The sequence below is a fragment of the Herpailurus yagouaroundi genome, unplaced genomic scaffold (genome assembly GCF_014898765.1).
Source record: "Herpailurus yagouaroundi ecotype Mexico unplaced genomic scaffold, PumYag 162, whole genome shotgun sequence".
In the NCBI taxonomy this organism is placed as follows: Eukaryota; Metazoa; Chordata; class Mammalia; order Carnivora; family Felidae; genus Herpailurus; species Herpailurus yagouaroundi.
The window spans coordinates 46,593,381-46,612,301 of NW_024412403.1; the positions used below are offsets into that span (position 1 = coordinate 46,593,381).

The 18,921-nt window shown below is 38.5% G+C and overlaps 1 protein-coding gene across 4 annotated transcripts in view; it reads left to right on the forward strand.

The window, feature by feature from the left end:
- CRYBG3 (crystallin beta-gamma domain containing 3) overlaps positions 1–18,921 on the forward strand; it is a 139,836-nt gene that overhangs the window by 75,218 nt on the left and 45,697 nt on the right. For all 4 annotated transcript variants that reach the window (XM_040484264.1, XM_040484266.1, XM_040484267.1 and 1 more), the window contains 3 exons: positions 14,487–14,629; positions 14,741–14,867; positions 15,761–15,793. In XM_040484264.1, the coding sequence (XP_040340198.1) occupies positions 14,487–14,629; positions 14,741–14,867; positions 15,761–15,793 (303 nt within the window). The remainder of the gene's footprint in view (positions 1–14,486; positions 14,630–14,740; positions 14,868–15,760; positions 15,794–18,921) is intronic.

Genomic DNA, 18,921 nt, shown 5'->3' on the forward strand with positions numbered 1-18,921 from the left:
TTGATATTGTTTAGACTTACAGAAGTTGCTAACATTTTCCATAGGTCTAAGAGTAATCTACAAACAACGAAATAGTAGGGACAGAGGAAGAGAGTTTGGTTCTCTAGCAGTAATGTCGCACAGAGAGTCGTGACACTGAGGCTTCTCTTTCCAGGAAGCAACTTTATTCCTGCCGGCACCCCTCAGTTGGGCTTGTCCTCAAAGAACTGAGCCCCAAATGCCACGTGGCATAGTTTTTAATGTATTTTTTACTTCTTTGTCTCCCATATATTGTAACACACAAACATGTAGTCTGATTAAGTGCTCTCATGTTACAAGGTCGCAAGGGATGTTGTAAAGTGCACTAATAGCAAGGTTGCCTTGAGTTTTTTTTTTTGTTTTTTTTTTTTTTTTTTTTTAGGGAGGGGACCCTACCACATTACCCCCTCTGATGCTCAGACCCCTCTATTTAGGGTCAAAGAGCGTCGTCTTGGTTTAGAGGTTTAAATTTTTATAACATCATTACATGAGTGGCTTTTTTTTTTTTTTCTTTAATTATGGCCTCAATGAGATTGGAAGCAGACTACAACCAGGGGAGCTAAGCAAGGTTAGATTAAGCAGCCTCCTAAAATTAGGACGATAATTCCCATGAGGATTTTGAATCCCCTGAGAGTTGAAAATCATCCTCCAAATAACTCCCCAGGCTTTCAATCATTCTAGGTCTGGACTGGGACACGAGAAACCTTTTTCATTTGATCCGTGATCTCTTCTTGGACTTTCCTCTCATTACCTATCTGTAGGCAGCAGTTGCTCAAGTTAAATTTTCCATAAACACCTCCCTCAGAAGCAAGCATGTAATCTAAGGCCAAGCAATATTGATAGATGGCATTGTTGCACATTTTGGTTTGTTGCTTGGCTAGTAAGTGAAGAGCTCTGGCAGTTTCATTGTTACAATTTTTACAACTGTTTGCAGTCTAATTATGCTGTTTAGCATGTAAATAGGAGTGTAGTAGCCGCAATACCCATCCTCTGCCCAGGTGGCAGGGCCATGATATTGGATTATATGCTCCAGAGGCCATTTATTATCTTTTTGAGTATTAATTTGTAAGGCACGCTGCTTTCTTTGAGTCTCCCTGTCCCCATATACTTGGAATCCCAAATACTTCTCTCTAGCAAGTGGGAGCAGGAAGAAAGATGGATGAGTAGTTTCCAGCACATATGACCCTGACCAGACTGAGGGAAGTAGTATATAGGCTGTCTTTGCACATATCTAGCATAGTCCACCTGGGATTCGCCTTTGATGCCTGTGTTGACATTGTCTCAGGCCTCTCAGAGATGGGAGAAGTTAGACAAGGGGTGGGGATCTGGCTTAAGGTGACCTGAGGTCCCTCACCATTGGGTTTTTCGGACAGTTGAGTTATAAAGTCTTTGGCATAGGCATGCTAAGTTTTTAACAGACGACAATGAACTTTTCTCCACTAGGCAAGACAGTTTTTTTTCCAGTAACTGAACTTTTAAGAAGCCAAACCCCAATAGTAGGACTGGGGTATTTTGTTTTACTATAAGGTTTGTGGGGATCTAATTTTTAGTCTCTTAAGGCCATTGTTTCCCCATGTAGGTACCAGCAAAATATTCTATTCCCAAAAGGAAGGTGAGTGTTAACAAAAACCTCTCATCACATTTTAAGCCAGCCGAGGCAGCCTCTGCCAACCTATGGAAAAGAGTAGAGCAGGAATCACAATCGTAGTGGGAAACAAGGCGTGATAGTGCATCACAGTAAGGAAACATATAGAAAATAAGGACAGTCTTTTGGACTTAAGGACATCGATTCCTCAAGCTTCTGCCATGCATGGATTAGTCAGCTTCTGGAGTGACTAAAGCAGGGCTGCAGTTTCTTGGAGCCTCTGGAGTTGCATATTGCTTCTTCCATATGGTCAGCTTGCACAGCATTGACAGATCAGGAGCACATTCCCAGTTTCAAGATGCCAGCTTCACTCTGCTGTGGTGAATCCAGGGACCCACTTCGGCTACCTTTACTGTAGTAGGGGTGGACAAAATGACAGTGAATGGTCCCCTCCAGAGGGGCTTTAGGGGTTGGACATTTTACTACTTTATCCATATTGCATTTCCTGGTTTAAAGGGGTGAGCATCTGTAGGCAGATTCACAGGTAATCGTTCCCTGACCCAGTGGTGAAAGGTGGTTAGGGTAAAGCCAAGGGCCCGTATCTGTTGTTTTAGGATTAGATTGTCTATCTCATTTAGATCCCCTGCTTATGCCCTTGATAATGGGGACAAGGTGCCCATAAAGGATTTTATAAGGGGAGAACCCCATCTTCTTTTTTAGCCTCCCACTTGCAGCTGCAGTCTTTCCCTGAAGGTCCCTTATCTCTCCCTGCCTAATGTTAGCCCTTTCCCTATTTACTTCTCCCCTGGCATAGGGCCTGTAACTACTGTTAAGGAACAGGGACGATGACCGTTCTGGCTTCTTCAAGCTAAGGGACGGTATAGGGGTACAGCAGTTAGTCTACCCAAGGGTTGGTCGAATGGCCCACAGTATGGTTTTACAGGAAGGCTGGCAGGTATGAGGTGGCATAAACGTTAGTAGACATAAAGAGAAAAGCACAAAGTAAAGATTATATTGACCAATAAGATGGCGTCTTAAGATAATGTCTACAGTTTCCAAACCTGTCAAATAATCGAGGAGAGACCCTGACTTTGTAAACAACATATGTCAGGGAATCTCTCATAACCCAAGTGATGGGAGAAGCAGGAGCAGTAAGTAATCAATGGTGGCTCTATTTTTAAGAGTTTGGCATGTAATCCTTGTGAGGTGTTAGAGTTTTGCTGAGTATAAGCAGACAGTCTGCTTTATTTTGATGTGTAAAACTTTTTTAAGAGCCAGGAGTTCTATTAGAGAAAGAGTCAAGGCAGCCATTTACCATTATTAATTTGTAAATATTTAGGTAAGCCAAACCTGGGTATTATTTTATAAAGCAGAATTTTTATTACTTTTTGTGCCTTTTTTGTCTTGTAGGAGAAGGCCTCTATCCAATTAATAAAAGTATTAACCCATACAAACAGATGGTGGATTTTTTTTTTTTTTTTTTTTTTTGACCTTGGCATCTGAGTGAGACCTAATTGTTAATCTTTCCTGGATAGTCTCCAGTTCCTTGACTGTCTGGGAAAGCAAGTTTGTGGTTGAAAGGATTGTTTCTAAGACGTACTTCACAGCCTGATACTACTTGGAGAACTGTCCTTGACAAATTTTTTCTAGTAAACATCTTTGGGCCATTTGATAAGTTTTGTCCCTCCCTAAATAGAAGCCCTGATGCTGTGTTTTAATCATCTTTTAGCTCTGTGAGCTTGGTAATAGTAATTGCCCTGCTTGTTTGTAACCATTCCAAGGGCTAGAGACAGTGTTTAGGAGTTAGACCCCAGTTTATTTATTTATTTTTTGGAGAGAGTAGGTGTGATTGAGTCTCCTTTAATAATTGATTTAGCAGCAAACTATTTTCCTGAACCCTTTAATATCCAGTTTTTTCCAAAACACATATAATATCCAGTAATTTCCAAAAACACATAATTGTTTATCTGTCCTGGAGTTAGTAGCACCATAGTCTCTAATTTAGTTACAATGTTCCTTTCTAGCAAAGGAGTAAGGCTCTCTGGCATTATCAGTAAAGAATGAGAAAAAAGTAGGTTTCCTCATATACATCCCAGGGTCTGAGAGAAAAATTTAGTTTTTCAAAGATGCCTCTAGTTGTCATGCTGTGTTTGGATAGTTGGCCTGGAGTGGAAAGGAGGACAGAAAGGGTAGCTCTGGTGTTAAGCAGAAAATCAGTTTTCCTTCCATATTTAGAGTTACCTGAGGTTCTGGGTTTCTGATAAACAGTTGGTTTAGGGGAGCCACCGTGAAGAGCCCCAGGCCCCGGTTAGTCCCTTCCAGGGACATTGGTTATCTGAACCCTCACAGATAGAGGTCCCTGAGGGGTGTTCAGCTCTCCAGTGATTGTCTCCACATAGGGGCATGGCTAATGGGGTGTTCATTTTGGTTGTCCCCTCTGAGGACGTTCTCCTTTTCATGCTCTGAATGGCCATATAAATGGCACTTGGTGCCAGGACCTCAGGAAGTCTGGTCTGACATAGTACGTAAGGCCACAATTAAGGCCTCAGATTTTTTTTTTTTAAGCTTCCTTTTCTGTTTTGTTTGTAATACCCAATTGGCAGCTTATAAGAGCTCCTCCAGAGTCCCTTCAAGGCCAACAGCCAATTTTTGCATTTTTCTCTGAATATCTAGGGCTGACTGAGTGACAAATTTGTTCTTTAAAGTTATCTCAGCCTTAGGGGTGTCAGGGGAGATAGCAGTATATTTAATGAGAGCCTCCCTCAACCTCTCCAGGAAGGCCATTGAGCTCTCATTTTGTGTTTGTAAGATAGTGGCTAATTTAGCATAATTTAAGGGTTAAATCTTATATTTCCTTAATTTTTTTTTAAAACCTCTGTCTCATTAAGAATCTGACTTAACAAAATTATTATATCTTAATTTTTTTAAGGCCCAAAAACAATGAACATAGGGGTATTCTCCCCATTTCCTTCACATTTGCAAAACACCTCCTATTGTAGGATAGTATTATTATTATTATTATGTTCCTCTGGGGGCCAGGTTCCCTCTTCCAATTTGTATGGGAGCCAAGCCTTTATGCAAAGAAATGAATCATAATGCATTCCAATGGAGTAATGGCCTTGGATGGGGAATTACCCATTTATAGGAAAAAGGAAGAAAGTTGTCCCTTATCTCAATTTCCTATAGCCTTCCAGGAGAAACCTCACCTCCTGGCCCCTTGTTTCGGCTGGCTATGCGATTGGCAGCCAAAAGCCCTGTCAGTCTCTGAGTTGCTGGGAGTAGTCATTCTTAACCAGGCTTGACTCTACCTCTGAGAGCTGGCCTGGTCTTTCCTGTTTTTTGTTTTGTTTTGTTGTTTTGACCCCTCCATTTCCTGCCTGTAGGACCTTGGGGGTATGTTGGAGGTATGGACTGTGACCAAGCAATATTTTCTTGGTTGTTGTAGGATGCACTAGTTTTATTTTGGCCCAGCAGTAACTTACATATCAATCATTGGCCATTGAGGGAAGGGGTTAAAGAGCCAAAGTCAAGGTCTGTTTCCCTGCCTTTCTCAACAATGCCCACATAAATGTTTCAGCCATGTGGATATCCATTTTTGGCATACAACGGGCTAAGTTTAGTAAAATGGCTCCCATGTATCTTAGTAAAAGCCCTTCATTTATCATCCATCCCTCACATGGCAAAGGCGTCCATTCCTCTGCTGAACAGGAATAACACAAATGTGGAGGATTTGGAGGCTGGCACCAGAGTATTGCCATCATTTTCCCAGCCTTTGGATCAAACGAGGAGGAATTTTAATCTTAACCCCGTGTACTTTTAAAATCCATTTATTTTAACCTTGGTCCTTCCTGACCACACATTAAATGTCTTTTTAAAGATTTTTCTTCACAAACCTTCTACAACTTTTCTTTGCATTTAGATTTTGTCCCACGCCATTTCTCTCCAAATAACCAGTCTCATTTAGGACAAAATTACTTTCTTTTACCTTCAAAAAAATATGTATTTCTATTTCTTATATTTTTTTTATATTTCCTACTTATCTACATACAGAGTTGCTTTTCTAATTTTTATCAGTTTTAACTACATGTGGCAGAATTTTAACTCTTAGAAACCTTAGTCTCCAGTGAAAACTAAGTAGTAACCAATTACGAACTCTGTTACATCAGAATTTTTTTTTACATGGCAAACTTATGAATACATTAAGCACAAAGCATGTTTTTTTTTTTTTAACAATTCCAAATACCCTTAGTTTTTTGCAACAAGTGAGAAGCACAAACCTACATCTAGTAAATAGGGCTTTAATCTCTTGTTAGATATCTAATGAATTAAATCTCAATTTATCATGCTAGCAAAACTTTAACATTTTAGGTTACCAAAGACTTTGAAAGCTATCTTAAGGATTACCCATGAAAACTTTGAGACAGACAAAATTAACCATCACTTTAAATCATCCTTTTGTTAGCAAATTAGAACAGAGATAACATGAACCTATTTGACCTTCAGCAAATCTAGGTTGAATAAAAGTTTGTTTGTGTGTGTGTGTGTGTGTGTGTGTGTGTGTGTGTGTGTGTGTGTGTGTTTAATGTTGATAAACACTGTCTTAAACTAACAAACTTAAATTAGCTTAAACACTGAATACGTTTTACCTGGGTCTGTGAAACACAATTTGTTCCCTTCCCCATGGTTAATCTTTACCTGGAACATTGGTGGGGAAATCTGACGTGGAATTCTTTGATCCTGGACATTTGGGTGGGAGGAGGAGCTGATGGTGCCAGAGGCATTGAGGAGCCAGTTATGCAGGCCACCCCCCAAGTGGTGTAGAAACAGGAGGGGTGGGGGGGGTGGAGGAAACGCAGAAGAGACAAGGTGCCGGCGGAAGGCAGAGAAAGAGAATTCGCATTTTTAAATCTTGTCAGCTTGGACAGAGGAGCAGGCACCAGTTTCTTTTGTTTTGTTTTCCACCAGTGGACTTAGGCAGTAAATGTCAGTCCAGAGAAGGCAAGGAATTTCCCTGAAACAAAAGGAGTTTTGGCAGTTGCTTGGGAATATTCCTTAAAGTCCCTGTTCTGATATAGAATAACCAGACACTTGGCTCTAATTATCATAGTCATTGATCCAGGAAATAGAGAAAAGTCCCCAAACACAGTCACATGGTGACTCCAACCTGCCACCCAGCGCCCAGTGCCTTAGAGTTGCAGCTTTGTTCCTTGTCCCTTGTGGAATTACTAGTGTGACTCTGGGAGGTGATCAGGCTCCCCTTCTGCCTCTTGCAGGTCTACCAAAACGAACCCGGGTTTTTACCAGTCTGATGGGTGCTCCCTTAGCTGGTTCCTGAGCCTCATGGGTTCCATTAGCGCACACAGGGTCCTCTCCCCAGCACTCCAGGAGGGCTAGTCTCCTTCGGATCAAGTGCTCTGCTGGCACCAGCCTCTCCTGGTGCCCCGATGGTTCGCATTCCCAGTGGCAAAAGAGGTGGCAACTCACCGACTCTGAATCCTGGACTAGCCCCCAAGTGATGTAGCAGGATTCTTGAACAGAGAGTCATGAAACCGAGGCTTTTCTTTTCAGGAAGCAACTTTATTCCTGCTGGCACTGCTCAGTTGGGTTTGTACCCAAAGAACTGAGCCCCAAATGCCATATGGCACAGGTTCTTATATATTTTTTATTTCTTTGTCTCCCATATATGGTGACACACAAACTTACTCTGATTAAGTGGTCTTATGTTACAGGGTGGGGATGGAGGTTGTCAAGTATACAAATAACAAGGTTGCCTTGAGGTGTTTTCTTCTTTTTTTTTCTTCTTTCTTTGGAAGGGGACCCTACCACAGTTCTTTTTTAAAAATAACGTATTCTGGGGTTCATGGGTGGCTCAGTCAATGAAGCATCTGACTTCGGCTCAGGTCATGATCTCATGGTTTGTGAGTTCGAGCCCTGTGTCAGGCTCTGTACTGACAGCTCAGAGCCTGGAGCCTGCTTCAGATTCTGTGTCTTCCTCTCTCTCTGCACCTCCCTGCGCACACTGTCTCCCTCTTTCCCAAAAATAATAAACATTTAAAAAAAAGTTAAAAAATAATGTATTCTGTATTTTCCAATTAAAAAATATATCTGTTACAAAGTTTTGTAAAAAAGGTAGGTTAAAATTATCCAATTTCTCTGGACCCAACCACTCTTGAGTTTTTTTCCTACTAGTCTTCTTTTATGAAAAGTTGGGGGGGGTGGTTTGCATACTTATCGTCTTACCAGTTTTATAAGTGAGAGGTTTTGTCCTATTCTTTCATCCTGACAGTGATTAAGGTGAGTAGATAAATAGATTTTGACTTAAGTTCAGTCTCTGCCCCTCAGTAGCTGTGTTACTTCAAGCAAATTACTCCCCTTCCTTAGCTGGAAAATGACAATGATGGTAATATAATCTCATGTGGTAGCTCTTTTGGAAATAAAACACATAAAGCTCTTGGCCAGTAGTAAGTATATTCCATCAGGTGGTAGGTAGATGTATAAAGATTTATGCTTATGTGTCGTTTGGGTATTTGCACTATTTACAACTTTTTGGTATTACAAAAAAAAATTCATCTTTGAATATAAGTTCCCCATCATTTAGTTTTAGGAAACTTTTTCTAGCTAAAAAAAAGAATTTTACCAAAAATATCAGAGAGTTAAACAATATCACTCTTTTAAAATGTATTAGTAAATTATTTTCAACTTCCGGTCATGCCATCATTACATCATGGTTTTCTTCACCAAGGTTTTTAGGGTCTCGGCCAACATGGCAGAGAAGTAGGAGGATCCGTACTTCCCGTGACTTGCCAACAAAGAAGTGCAGAAGCCAAAAGACTATGAACACCAGAGCCTAGGAGGAAAAGAGACTGAATCTAGTAGGAAGAAAATGGGGAAGCTTGAAAGAAGATAGGGCTACTCCAAGGAACAAATCAAAGCACACCTAGTGGAGGATCGAAAATATCACTATGAGTAGGCTAATAAAATAACCAAACACAACAACAGAGAGCAAGTAACAATCTCCGAAAAAACAACTCCTGAAGGGACAGGCCCTGGACAGTGTATGACCCTCTTTTAATGTAGCAGTGCTTGCAGGTGTAAAGACCACAACAAGCTTTTAAAATGCATAAGGGACAGAAAACTAGCCAAAATGATGAAATGCAAGAATTCTCCTCAAAACAAATCCCAAGAAGTAGCAACAGCTAACGAATTGATCAAAACCTATTTAACCAATATAACTGAACAAGAATTTAGAATAATAGTCATAAAATTAATTGCTGGGTTGAAAAAAGCATAGAGACAGCAGAGAATCTATTGCTACAGAGATCAAGGGACTAAAAAATAGTCATGATGAATTAAAAAATGTTATAAATGAGATGGAAAATACAATGGAAGCGGCCACAGCGTGGATTGAAGAGGCAGAGGGGAGAATAGATGAAGTAAAAGATAAAATTATGGAAAAAGAGGAAGGTGAGAAAAAGATTAAAAAATCCAGGAGTATGAGGGGAGAATTAGAATTCGAGAGAACTAAGTGATGCAATCAAAGGGAACAGTATCCGTATCATAGGAATTCCAGAAGTAGAGAGAGAGAAGGGGGCTGAAGGTATACCTGAACAAATCATAGCTGAGAACTTCACTGATCTGGGAAAGGAAACAGGCATTGAAATCCAAGAGGTACAAAGAACTCCCTTCAGACATAACTTGAATCGATCTTCTGCATGATATATCATAGTGAAACTGGCAAAATACAAGGATAAAGAGAGAATTCTGAAAGCAGCTAGGGATAAAAGGGCCTAACATACAAAGGTAGACACATGAGGATAGTAGCAGACCTATTTACTGAAACTTGGTAGGGCAGAAAGAAATGGCAGGAAATCTTCAAGTGATGAACAGAAAAAAAAATGCAACCAAGAATCCTTTACCCAGCAAGTCTGTCATTCAGAATAGAAGGACAGAATAGAAGGACAGATAAAGGTTTTCCCAAACAAACAAAAACTGAAGGAATTCATCACCACCTGACTAGCCCTACAAGAGATCCTGAGGGGGATTCTGTGAGCGAAATGTTGCAAGGACCACAAAGTACCAGAGACACCACTACAAGCATGAAACCTACAGATATCACAATGACTCTAAACCCATATCTTTCAATAATAACACTGAATGTAAAAGGACTAAATGCTCCAACCAAAAGACATAGGGTATCAGAATGTGTAAATAACAAGACCCATCTATTTTCTGTCTACAAGAGACTCATTTTAGACCAGAGGACACCTTCAGATTGAAAGTGAGGGGGTGGAGAACTATCTATCATGCTACTAGAAGTTAAAAGAAAGCTGGAGTAACCATACATATATCAGACAACCTAGACATTAATTTAAAGGCTGTAACAAGAGATGAAGAAGGGCATTATATAAAAACTATGGGGTCTATCCATCAGGAAAAGCTAACAGTTATAAATGCCTATGCACCGAATTCGGTACCACCAAAATATAAAACAATCACAAACATAAGCAACCTTATTGATAAGAATGTGGCAATTGCAGGGGACTTTAATACTCCACTTACAGCAATGGATAGATCGTCTAGACAGAGAATCAGTAAAGAAACAAGGGCCCCAAATGATACATTGGATCAGATGGACTTGAATGAAAATACAAAAATCCAAATGCTTTGGGATGCAGAGAAGGCATTTCTGAGAGGAAAATACACTGCAATCCAGGCCTATCTCAAGAAACAAGAAAAATCCCAAATACAAAATCTAACAGCACACCTAAAGGAACTAGAAGCAGAACAGCAAAGACACCCCAAACCCAGCAGAAGAAGAGAAATAATAAAGATCACAGCAGAAATAATATAGAATCTAAAAAAACAGAGCAGATAAGTGAAATCAACAGTTGGATTCTTGAAAAAATAAAATTGATAAACCTCTAGCCAGGCTTCTCAAAAAGAAAAGGGAGAGGACCCAAATAGATAAAATCATGAATGAAAATGGAATTATTACAACCAATCCATCAGAAATACAAGCAATTATCAGGAAATACTATGAAAAAATTATATGCCAACAGACTGGACAACCTGAAAGAGATGGACAAATTCCTAAACACCCACACACTTCCAAAACTCAAACAGGAAGAAATAGAAAACGTGAACATACCCATAACCAGCGAGAAATTGAATCAGTTATCAAAAATCTCCCAACAAATAAGAGTCCAGGACTAGATGGCTTCCCTGGGGAATACTACCAGACATTTAAAGCAGATAATGCCTATCCTTCTCAAGCTGTTCCAAAAAATAGAAAGGGAAGGAAAACTTCCAGACTCATTCTATGAAGCCAGCATTACTTTGATTCCCAAACCAGACAGAGACCCAGCAATAAAAGAGCACTACAGGCCAATATCCCTGATGAATGTGGATGCAAAAATTTTTAGTAAGATACTAGCATATTGAATTCAATAGGATATAAAAAGAATTATTTACCATGATCAAGTGGGATTCATTCCTGGGCTGCAGGGCTGGTTCAACATTGGCAAATCAATCAATGTGATACATCACATTAATAAAAGAAAAGATAAGAACCATATGATCCTGTCAATTGATGCAGAAAGCATTTGACAAAATACAGCATCCTTTCCTAATAAAGACCCTCGAGAGAGTCAAGATAGAAGGAACATACTGAAACATCGAAAAGCCATTATGAAAAGCCCACAGCTAATTATGATCCTCAGTGGGGAAAAACTGAGAGCTTTCCCCCTGAGGTCAGGAACACGACAGGAATGTCCACTCTCACCGCTGTTGTTTAACATAGTGTTGGAAGTTCTAACTTCAGCAATCAGACAACAAAAAGAAATCAAAGGCATCAAAATTGGCAAAGATGAAGTCAAGCTTTCCCTTTTTGCAGATGACATGATACTATACATGGAAAACCCGACAGACTCCCCCAAAAGTCTGCTAGAGCTGATACATGAATTCAATAAAATCGCAGGATACAAAATTAATGTACAGAAATCAGTTGCATTCTTATAAACTAATAATGAAGCAACAGAAAGACAAATAAAGGAACTGATCCCATTCACAATTGCACCAAGGATCATAAAAGATCTTGGAATAAACCTAACCAAAGATGTAAAAGATCTGTATGCTAAAAACTATAGAAAGCTTATGAAGGAAATTGAAGAAGATACAAAAAAATGGAAAAACATTCCGTGCTCATAGATTGGAAGGATAAGTATTGTTAAAATGTTAATACTTCCCAAAGCAATCTACACATTTAATGCAGTCCCAATCAAAATTGCACCAGCATTCTTCTCGAAGCTAGAACAAGCAATCCTAAAATTTGTATGGAACCACAAAAGACCCCGAATAGCCAAAGTAATATTGAAGAAGAAGACCAAAGCGGGAGGCATCACAACCGCACACTTTAGTTTCTACTAGAAAGCTGTAATAATCAAGACAGCATGGTATTGGCACAAAAACAGACACATAGACCAATGGAATAGAATAGAAACCCCAGAACTAGACCCACAAACGTATGGCCAACTCATCTTTGACAAAGCAGGAAAGAATATCCAATGGAAAAAAGACAGTCTCTTCAACAAATGTTGCTGGGAGAACTGGAGAGCAACACGCAAAAGGTTAAATCTAGACCACTTTCTCACACCATTCGCAAAAATAAACTCAAAATGGATAAAGGACCTGAATGTGAGACAGGAAACCATCAAAACCCTAGAGGAGAAAGCAGGAGAAAACCTCTCTGACCTCAGCCGCAGCGATTTCTTACTCGACACATCTCCAAAGGCAAGGGAATTAAAAGCAAAGATGAACTCTTGGGACCTCATCAAGATAAAAAGCTTCTGCACAGCAAAGGAAACAGTCAACAAAATAAAAGGCAACCAATGGAATGGGAAAAGATATTTGCAAATGACGTATCGGACAAAGGGCTAGTATCCAAAATCTATAAAGAGCTTACCAAACTACACACCTGAAAAACAAATAATCCAGTAAAGAAATGGGCAGAAAACATGAATAGACACTTCTCTAAAGAAGACATCCAGATGGCCAACAGGCACATTGAAAAGAAGCCCAACATCACTCCTCATGAGGGAAATATAAATCAAAACCACACTTAGATACCACCTCACGCCAGTCAGAGTGGCTAAAATGAACAAATCAGGAGACTATAGGTGCTGGTGAGGACATGGAGAAATGGGAACCCTCTTGCACTGTTGGTGGGAATGTAAACTGGTGCAGCCACTCTGGAAAACAGTGTGGAGGTTCCTCAAAAAATTAAAAATAGAAATACCCTATGACCCAGCAATAGCACTGCTAGGAATTTGCCCAAGGGATACAGGAGTGCTGATGTATAGGGGCACTTGCACCCCAATGTTTATAGCAGCACTTTCAACAATAGCCAAATTATAGAAAGAGACTAAATGTCCATCAACTGATGAATGGATAAAGAAGATGTGGTTTATATATACAATGGAATACTACTTGGCAATGAGAAAGAATGAAATCTGGCTTTTTGTAGCAATGTGGTTGGAAGTGGAGAGTATTATGCTAAGTGAAATAAGTGAGGCAGAGAAAGACAAATACCATTTGTTTCACTCTTATGTAGATCCTGAGAAACTTAATAGAGGGCAGGGGGGAAGGGAAGAGGGGAAAAAAAAGAAGTTACAGAGGGAAGGAGGCAAATGATAAGAGACACTTGAATACTGAGAACAAACTGAGGGTTTGATGAGGGGTGGGGGAGAGGGGAAAGTGGGTGATGGGCATTGAGTAGGGCACCTGTTGGGATGAGCACTGGGTGTTGTATGGAAACCAATTTGACAATAAATTATATATATAAATTAATAAATAAAAATATTACAGAAAATAGTTTCTTTTAGTATTAAGTGCCAGAGGCTCCATAAAGAAAGAAAGAAAGAAAGAAAGAAAGAAATTTCTAAAATTGCTATCCAATTTATATGTATATATATTTTTTACATTTATTCATTTTTTGAGAAACAGCACAAGCAGATAAGGGGCAGAGAGAGGGAGACACAGAATCCGAAGCAGGCTCCAGGCTCTGAGTTGTCAGCACAGAGCCCAACATGGGGCTTGACCTCAAGAACAACAAGATTATGACCAGGGCCAAAGTCAGATGTGTAACCAAGTGAGCCACCCAGGTGCCCCCATCCAATTTATTTTTTTACCAGGAATATTTCCAGATAAAACTGGATTTTTACAACCTCCTTATTTTAAAAAATGAAAATTGTATCTAAGGATTTTAATTTGAATTTCTTAATTTTTACTGGTGAAATTGGACTTTTGCATATTTGTTTCTAATGCCAATCTTTTTTGTGAATTGTCTGTGTCCTTCGTGGATTTATCAACTTGGATCTTAAAATTTTTCTGATATTTTTGTTGTAAATATATTATCTATAAAAACTTCAAAATTTTCCTCTCATTTTAACTTTTTAACCTATGGTCAAGGAAATTTCATTTTTTCTTTTACATTTAAGCTTATAAAATCCTCTCCCACAAAATGCCCACTGTACATTTTGTATTTACTCTTGGCTCCATGTTGTGGCTTCACTTTTGAGGCACTAGTGAAACTTTGGTTTCCTTTATAAGTAGTGTAACATATAATAGCCTGTAAGTCCCAGCCATTTACCAACTCTTGATTAATTTCCACTTATATAACAATGTTGATTTCCTGATTAAAGTAAATTGGGATTTTTTTTTCTTTAAGCTTTAAAAGTAATAACTATCAAAATTGTTTCCAGTCACATTTAAAATTCCTCCTGGAGTTATGTGTGTGAAATCTCAAGTATGAAAATCGTGCAAAGGTACAACAATCTATAGAACAAAATCCTTATGCTCTCTTTAACTTTCTTCTTCCTCTTTTTAGAATTTTATAGAATCCTCTATCACACTATTTGAATCTGACCTAGAAAGTGGGAAGTTTATTGACATTACAAATCAGGAAATTTCTGACTTGGAAGAAATCGGCTTTGGCAGTGAAACCAGATCCATTCACGTTAAAAGTGGCGTGTAAGTTTTCTCCCACTCTGAGAACTTTGAGAGGTTCTTTGGTTTTAAGATTGTTGGTTTGTTTGCTCGATTCTGTATCATCTCTGTTCTTTTTCTTTTTTTTCCTGCTAGATGGGTTGCCTACCAGCAGAAGTTCTTTTGTGGAGAACAGTACATTTTAGAGAAAGGAAAATACAAATGCTTTTTTGACTGGGGAGGATCAAATAATATAATCATGTCCATACGACCTATCCAACTGGTGAGTCAGCTATGACCATAACCAATTCTAGAGCATGTAACAGTGTACAGCTGAACATGTAGACCAGGCTTTTTAAACATGAAACTGCTGGATTATGTTATGTGAATATACAGAGAAAACGAAATAGCATATTAATTGCTTTAGATTCTTTAGGGAGCTGATAGTAGGTGGTATCAACACATCAATGAGATGCCTGTAATTTGATCACTTCATTCATTTAACAGTATTTATTTGGTGCTTCATATGCCAGACACTACTGATCACTGGAGATAAAAGATGAATGAGATCGCCCTGATGGGTCTCAGTCTCTTTGAGGAGATTGATATATAGATGACTGATTGTAGTGTGATGAGTGAGGAGGTGAGGTGTGTAGGCAGTGCGGGGGAACCTGTGAAGGAGCACTCAGAGCCTGGGAGTTGGGCAGCATGCCTCTTCTCAAGAAGAGGTTGTGCTGAGTGATATCTTTAGGGTTAAAAGCAGTTTAGTCACACGATGACGTGGGGCAGAAAAAGCAGTCCTCAAAGAGGGAATAATCTCATGTACAAAATCATGAAGTTAGGAAAGAGTGTGGTTAGGAAAGAGTGTTCTGTGTGTAACAACACAGAACAAGAAGGGTGCCCATGAAATAGTGGTGGGAAAGGTAATGACAGGAAGCTCAGACTCTGTTTGATGGACATTGAGGCACATATTTTTTCCCAGCTACATTACTCAAAAGGAATTAGTAATGAGTACTAAAATCAAGATAATTCAGTTATTTGAAGGTCATAACTAGTTCAAGAAATCTAGTAAATTACCTTTTTTTTTTCATTTTTCAAATGGTATTTTCAAACTTTCGAAAAGATAAGTAAGATTATATGATTACAATTTTTAAAATGTTTTAATATATGTTTCAGGAACCACTTGGAATAAATGAGCCTCCCCATTTGGTATGTTTGAAAATTTTTTTATTTACTAAAAGCATTTGTGCCCTTTGTCTCAATATCTCAATTCTTTGTTTCCCTCAGATAAATTTCTTATGTCTATATGACAGGACAGTTTATATCGTACTTGGTACCCACAGGCAGAAGAGTGTCCCTCTTCGTTACTGGTTGCATTGGCCTGGACTTACCATATTTCCTTTTGGTTTCTCCTCATAGAGCTTTAACTCTGACCTCTTTGGGGTCATTTTGAATCTCTGCCACTCTTTTCCTATGCCCGTTCATTTTTCAATGTCATATATTTTTTTTTTAAGTTTATATATTTATTTTGAGAGAGTGTACATGTACACATGGTCAAATGAGGGAAGGGCAGAGATTGAGGGAGAGAGAAATCCCAAGCAGGCCCTGGCACTGCAATCACAGAGCCTGACACAGGGCTGGGTCTCACAAACCCTGAGATCATGACCTGGCCCGAAATCTAGAGTCTGATGCTTTAACCAACTGAACCACCTAGGTGCCCCCATTCAGTGTCACATTCTTATTCAGCACAGTATGTTATCCTGTGTTTGGAGGAGCAAACTTAACGTGGAAAAATGGCTGTCTTCGCATGCTTATTATGTAAATGTATTTCTAATAACCTAAATCACATATTTCCTAAAAGTGCTAGCAAAGTTGCAGCCCTGCTTGTTTATTTCTAGTGTGTTCATGGTTTGAAGGATTGAACAGTACTCTGGAGCCTAACGTTTGTTTATGATCCATTGAGGGCTACAAATTATGCTTAATTTGTGCTTGTGATAACCCTGTAAGGTCAAAATTAATCCCAGTTATTGATGAGAAAGCCAAGATTTGGAATTTAAGTGTCATTTCACACAGCTAGAAATAACAAAATAGGCATTTTTTAGTATCTGACTCCACTCAAACCACATTTTCAGGATTTTACGTCAGAGTAAGACCTGTGGTATAATCAGTACATCCATAGAAGGGAGAGGGGATAAGAGACATTGCTTCCTTCCTCTGTCTCACTTTAAATAACAGATTTGGGAAAAGAAGCCAATTGAGTGATTAAGCTTAAATACTGGACATTTGCTGGCTTTAGATGAAGCTAAGTCTTTTTCTCTGAGTGTGTATGTTTTTCATGTTCTTGCCAGTGATTATGTATTTCAAGTCAACTTCGTTGTAACCATGTTTCTGTTCACAGTATGTTTTCAGGTTCTCTTATTTTCTGATTAGTTCAAGTGCTATTGGGAACATTTCCTTTTTGAATATAATTGAGTTGTTGATTCAGAGACACCTCCTGCCAGATCTGTATTTTGAATCTTTGAAAACTCCAACAGCAGACTTTTAAAGCACTTGTACAGGAATCAACATGAGTATTTAAAGAGTTAAACAGAGATAATTCCAAACTGCACATTTTCTAAGTTTTTAAGTGCAGATAAAAGTCACATTCTTTTAAGTGCTGTTTTTCCCTCCTACATTCCTGTTCTTTTTTATGGACTTCCTTGTTTGGAGCAGATTGCTCTGAGGATTTTCTTTATAGTATTTCCAGTCCAACTTGAAGAGAAAGGAAGCAGCAGGAAACGCCCAGTGAAATGAGCCCCACTTCATATTTCTGGATATGGCTCAGCCATAGCCTTGTGAAATAAGTGTTTCTGACAGGTATATGATAGCTGAGTATTTAGTAACGTGAAGAAGACAAAGCCTCCTTAGTTTACCCAGTATCAGAGCTCTTATTATTTCTATTGGACCACATTTTCAGAATGTTTTGCTTGTTTTTACTTAGGGGAAAGGATCTTGGCTGACACTCTGGTTCCATTCAGTAACTAGAAAGTATTTTCTTTTTCACAAATAGCTGTGATAGTCATATTGACTATTTCAGATGTTATTTTCACTGAGGAATAAGGAAATGACATCTCAGAGTTGAAGTCAAAGAAGAATTTTTTTTTCTTTTTTTGTGCTGGTGATTTTAAAGGGAACCTCAAGCAACCTAAGAAGGGAAAAGCCAGAATATGTATGTATACAGAGATAAATACACATCATGAATGTTCCTCTAATAAATGTATTAGTTCTGATGTGTTACCATATTATGATGAGATCTGTTTTATTTGAGACCCAGAACACCTCCTTTAATGCAGAAGATTATTATTTTACCTATGGCTGAAGATCAATCACTAAGTCTAATTGCCAACTCAAAATATACAGCATCATTATATAGTTCTTCATAATACCACTGGCATTTAATTTTTTCATTTTTTCCCCAAATAAAAACAGAATATGAATTATGTTCATAATTTCATCACCTCTTTGTCTTAGCAGAACATCAGACATCTCACTAGATTAAATCTTATAAAAGTGAGTTTAGCTTTCAAAGAGGTATAGTCAGGCACCATTCTCTAGAAATTCTAAACAGTTATTCCCTTTGATACAACTGAGGACCTTTTTTTTCTTCCTAGAATCTTTTTCAAGTGCATTTGCAAATATTATTAGTAGAAGTTTTGATTTCTTTAAATTTTGAACCTCTGTTCCATTTTATATATGATTCTATCTGAGAAAAAGCAACTCTAGATATTTTCTTGTATTGGATAGTTTGGCCACATTGAATTTTAGAGTGATCACAGCATCTTTAACAGTTGGGGTTACTGTTATCCTGTATGGGGGACAGGAAAGTGACAGCTTTAGGCTAGTAAGATTCAAGGGTACCAGAGGAAAACACTTCTTCATGGTGCTACAACCAGATCATTTTTACAGAATCCAAAGACCAGAAATACTCAGGAAGAGCTAATTATCTAAGTAAAGAAAACCCTTTACGAGTAATCAGGGCAATAAAATTATTGTGTAGTAAACATTTGATGTGAGGAGTACAAGACAGGACAGTAGGAGACAGTGTGATGTAATAGTAGAATAGAAACAAATAGAAACAAGACTGTTCTTTGTTTAATAATGAACATGTTTGTGTAAAGGAGGTCCAAAAGGCTGCACAAGGTCTTATTTAGGTAGGATAAAAGTTTCTCATAAAAATTGTTTTAGCATTGGAATAAATGAAGTTACAATGAAAAATTTATTCTGATAGTGTGAAATAAATTGAGCACAACTTATGTGTTTGGTCAATAATTAAAATTTTGAGTTCTTAGTTTGTCATA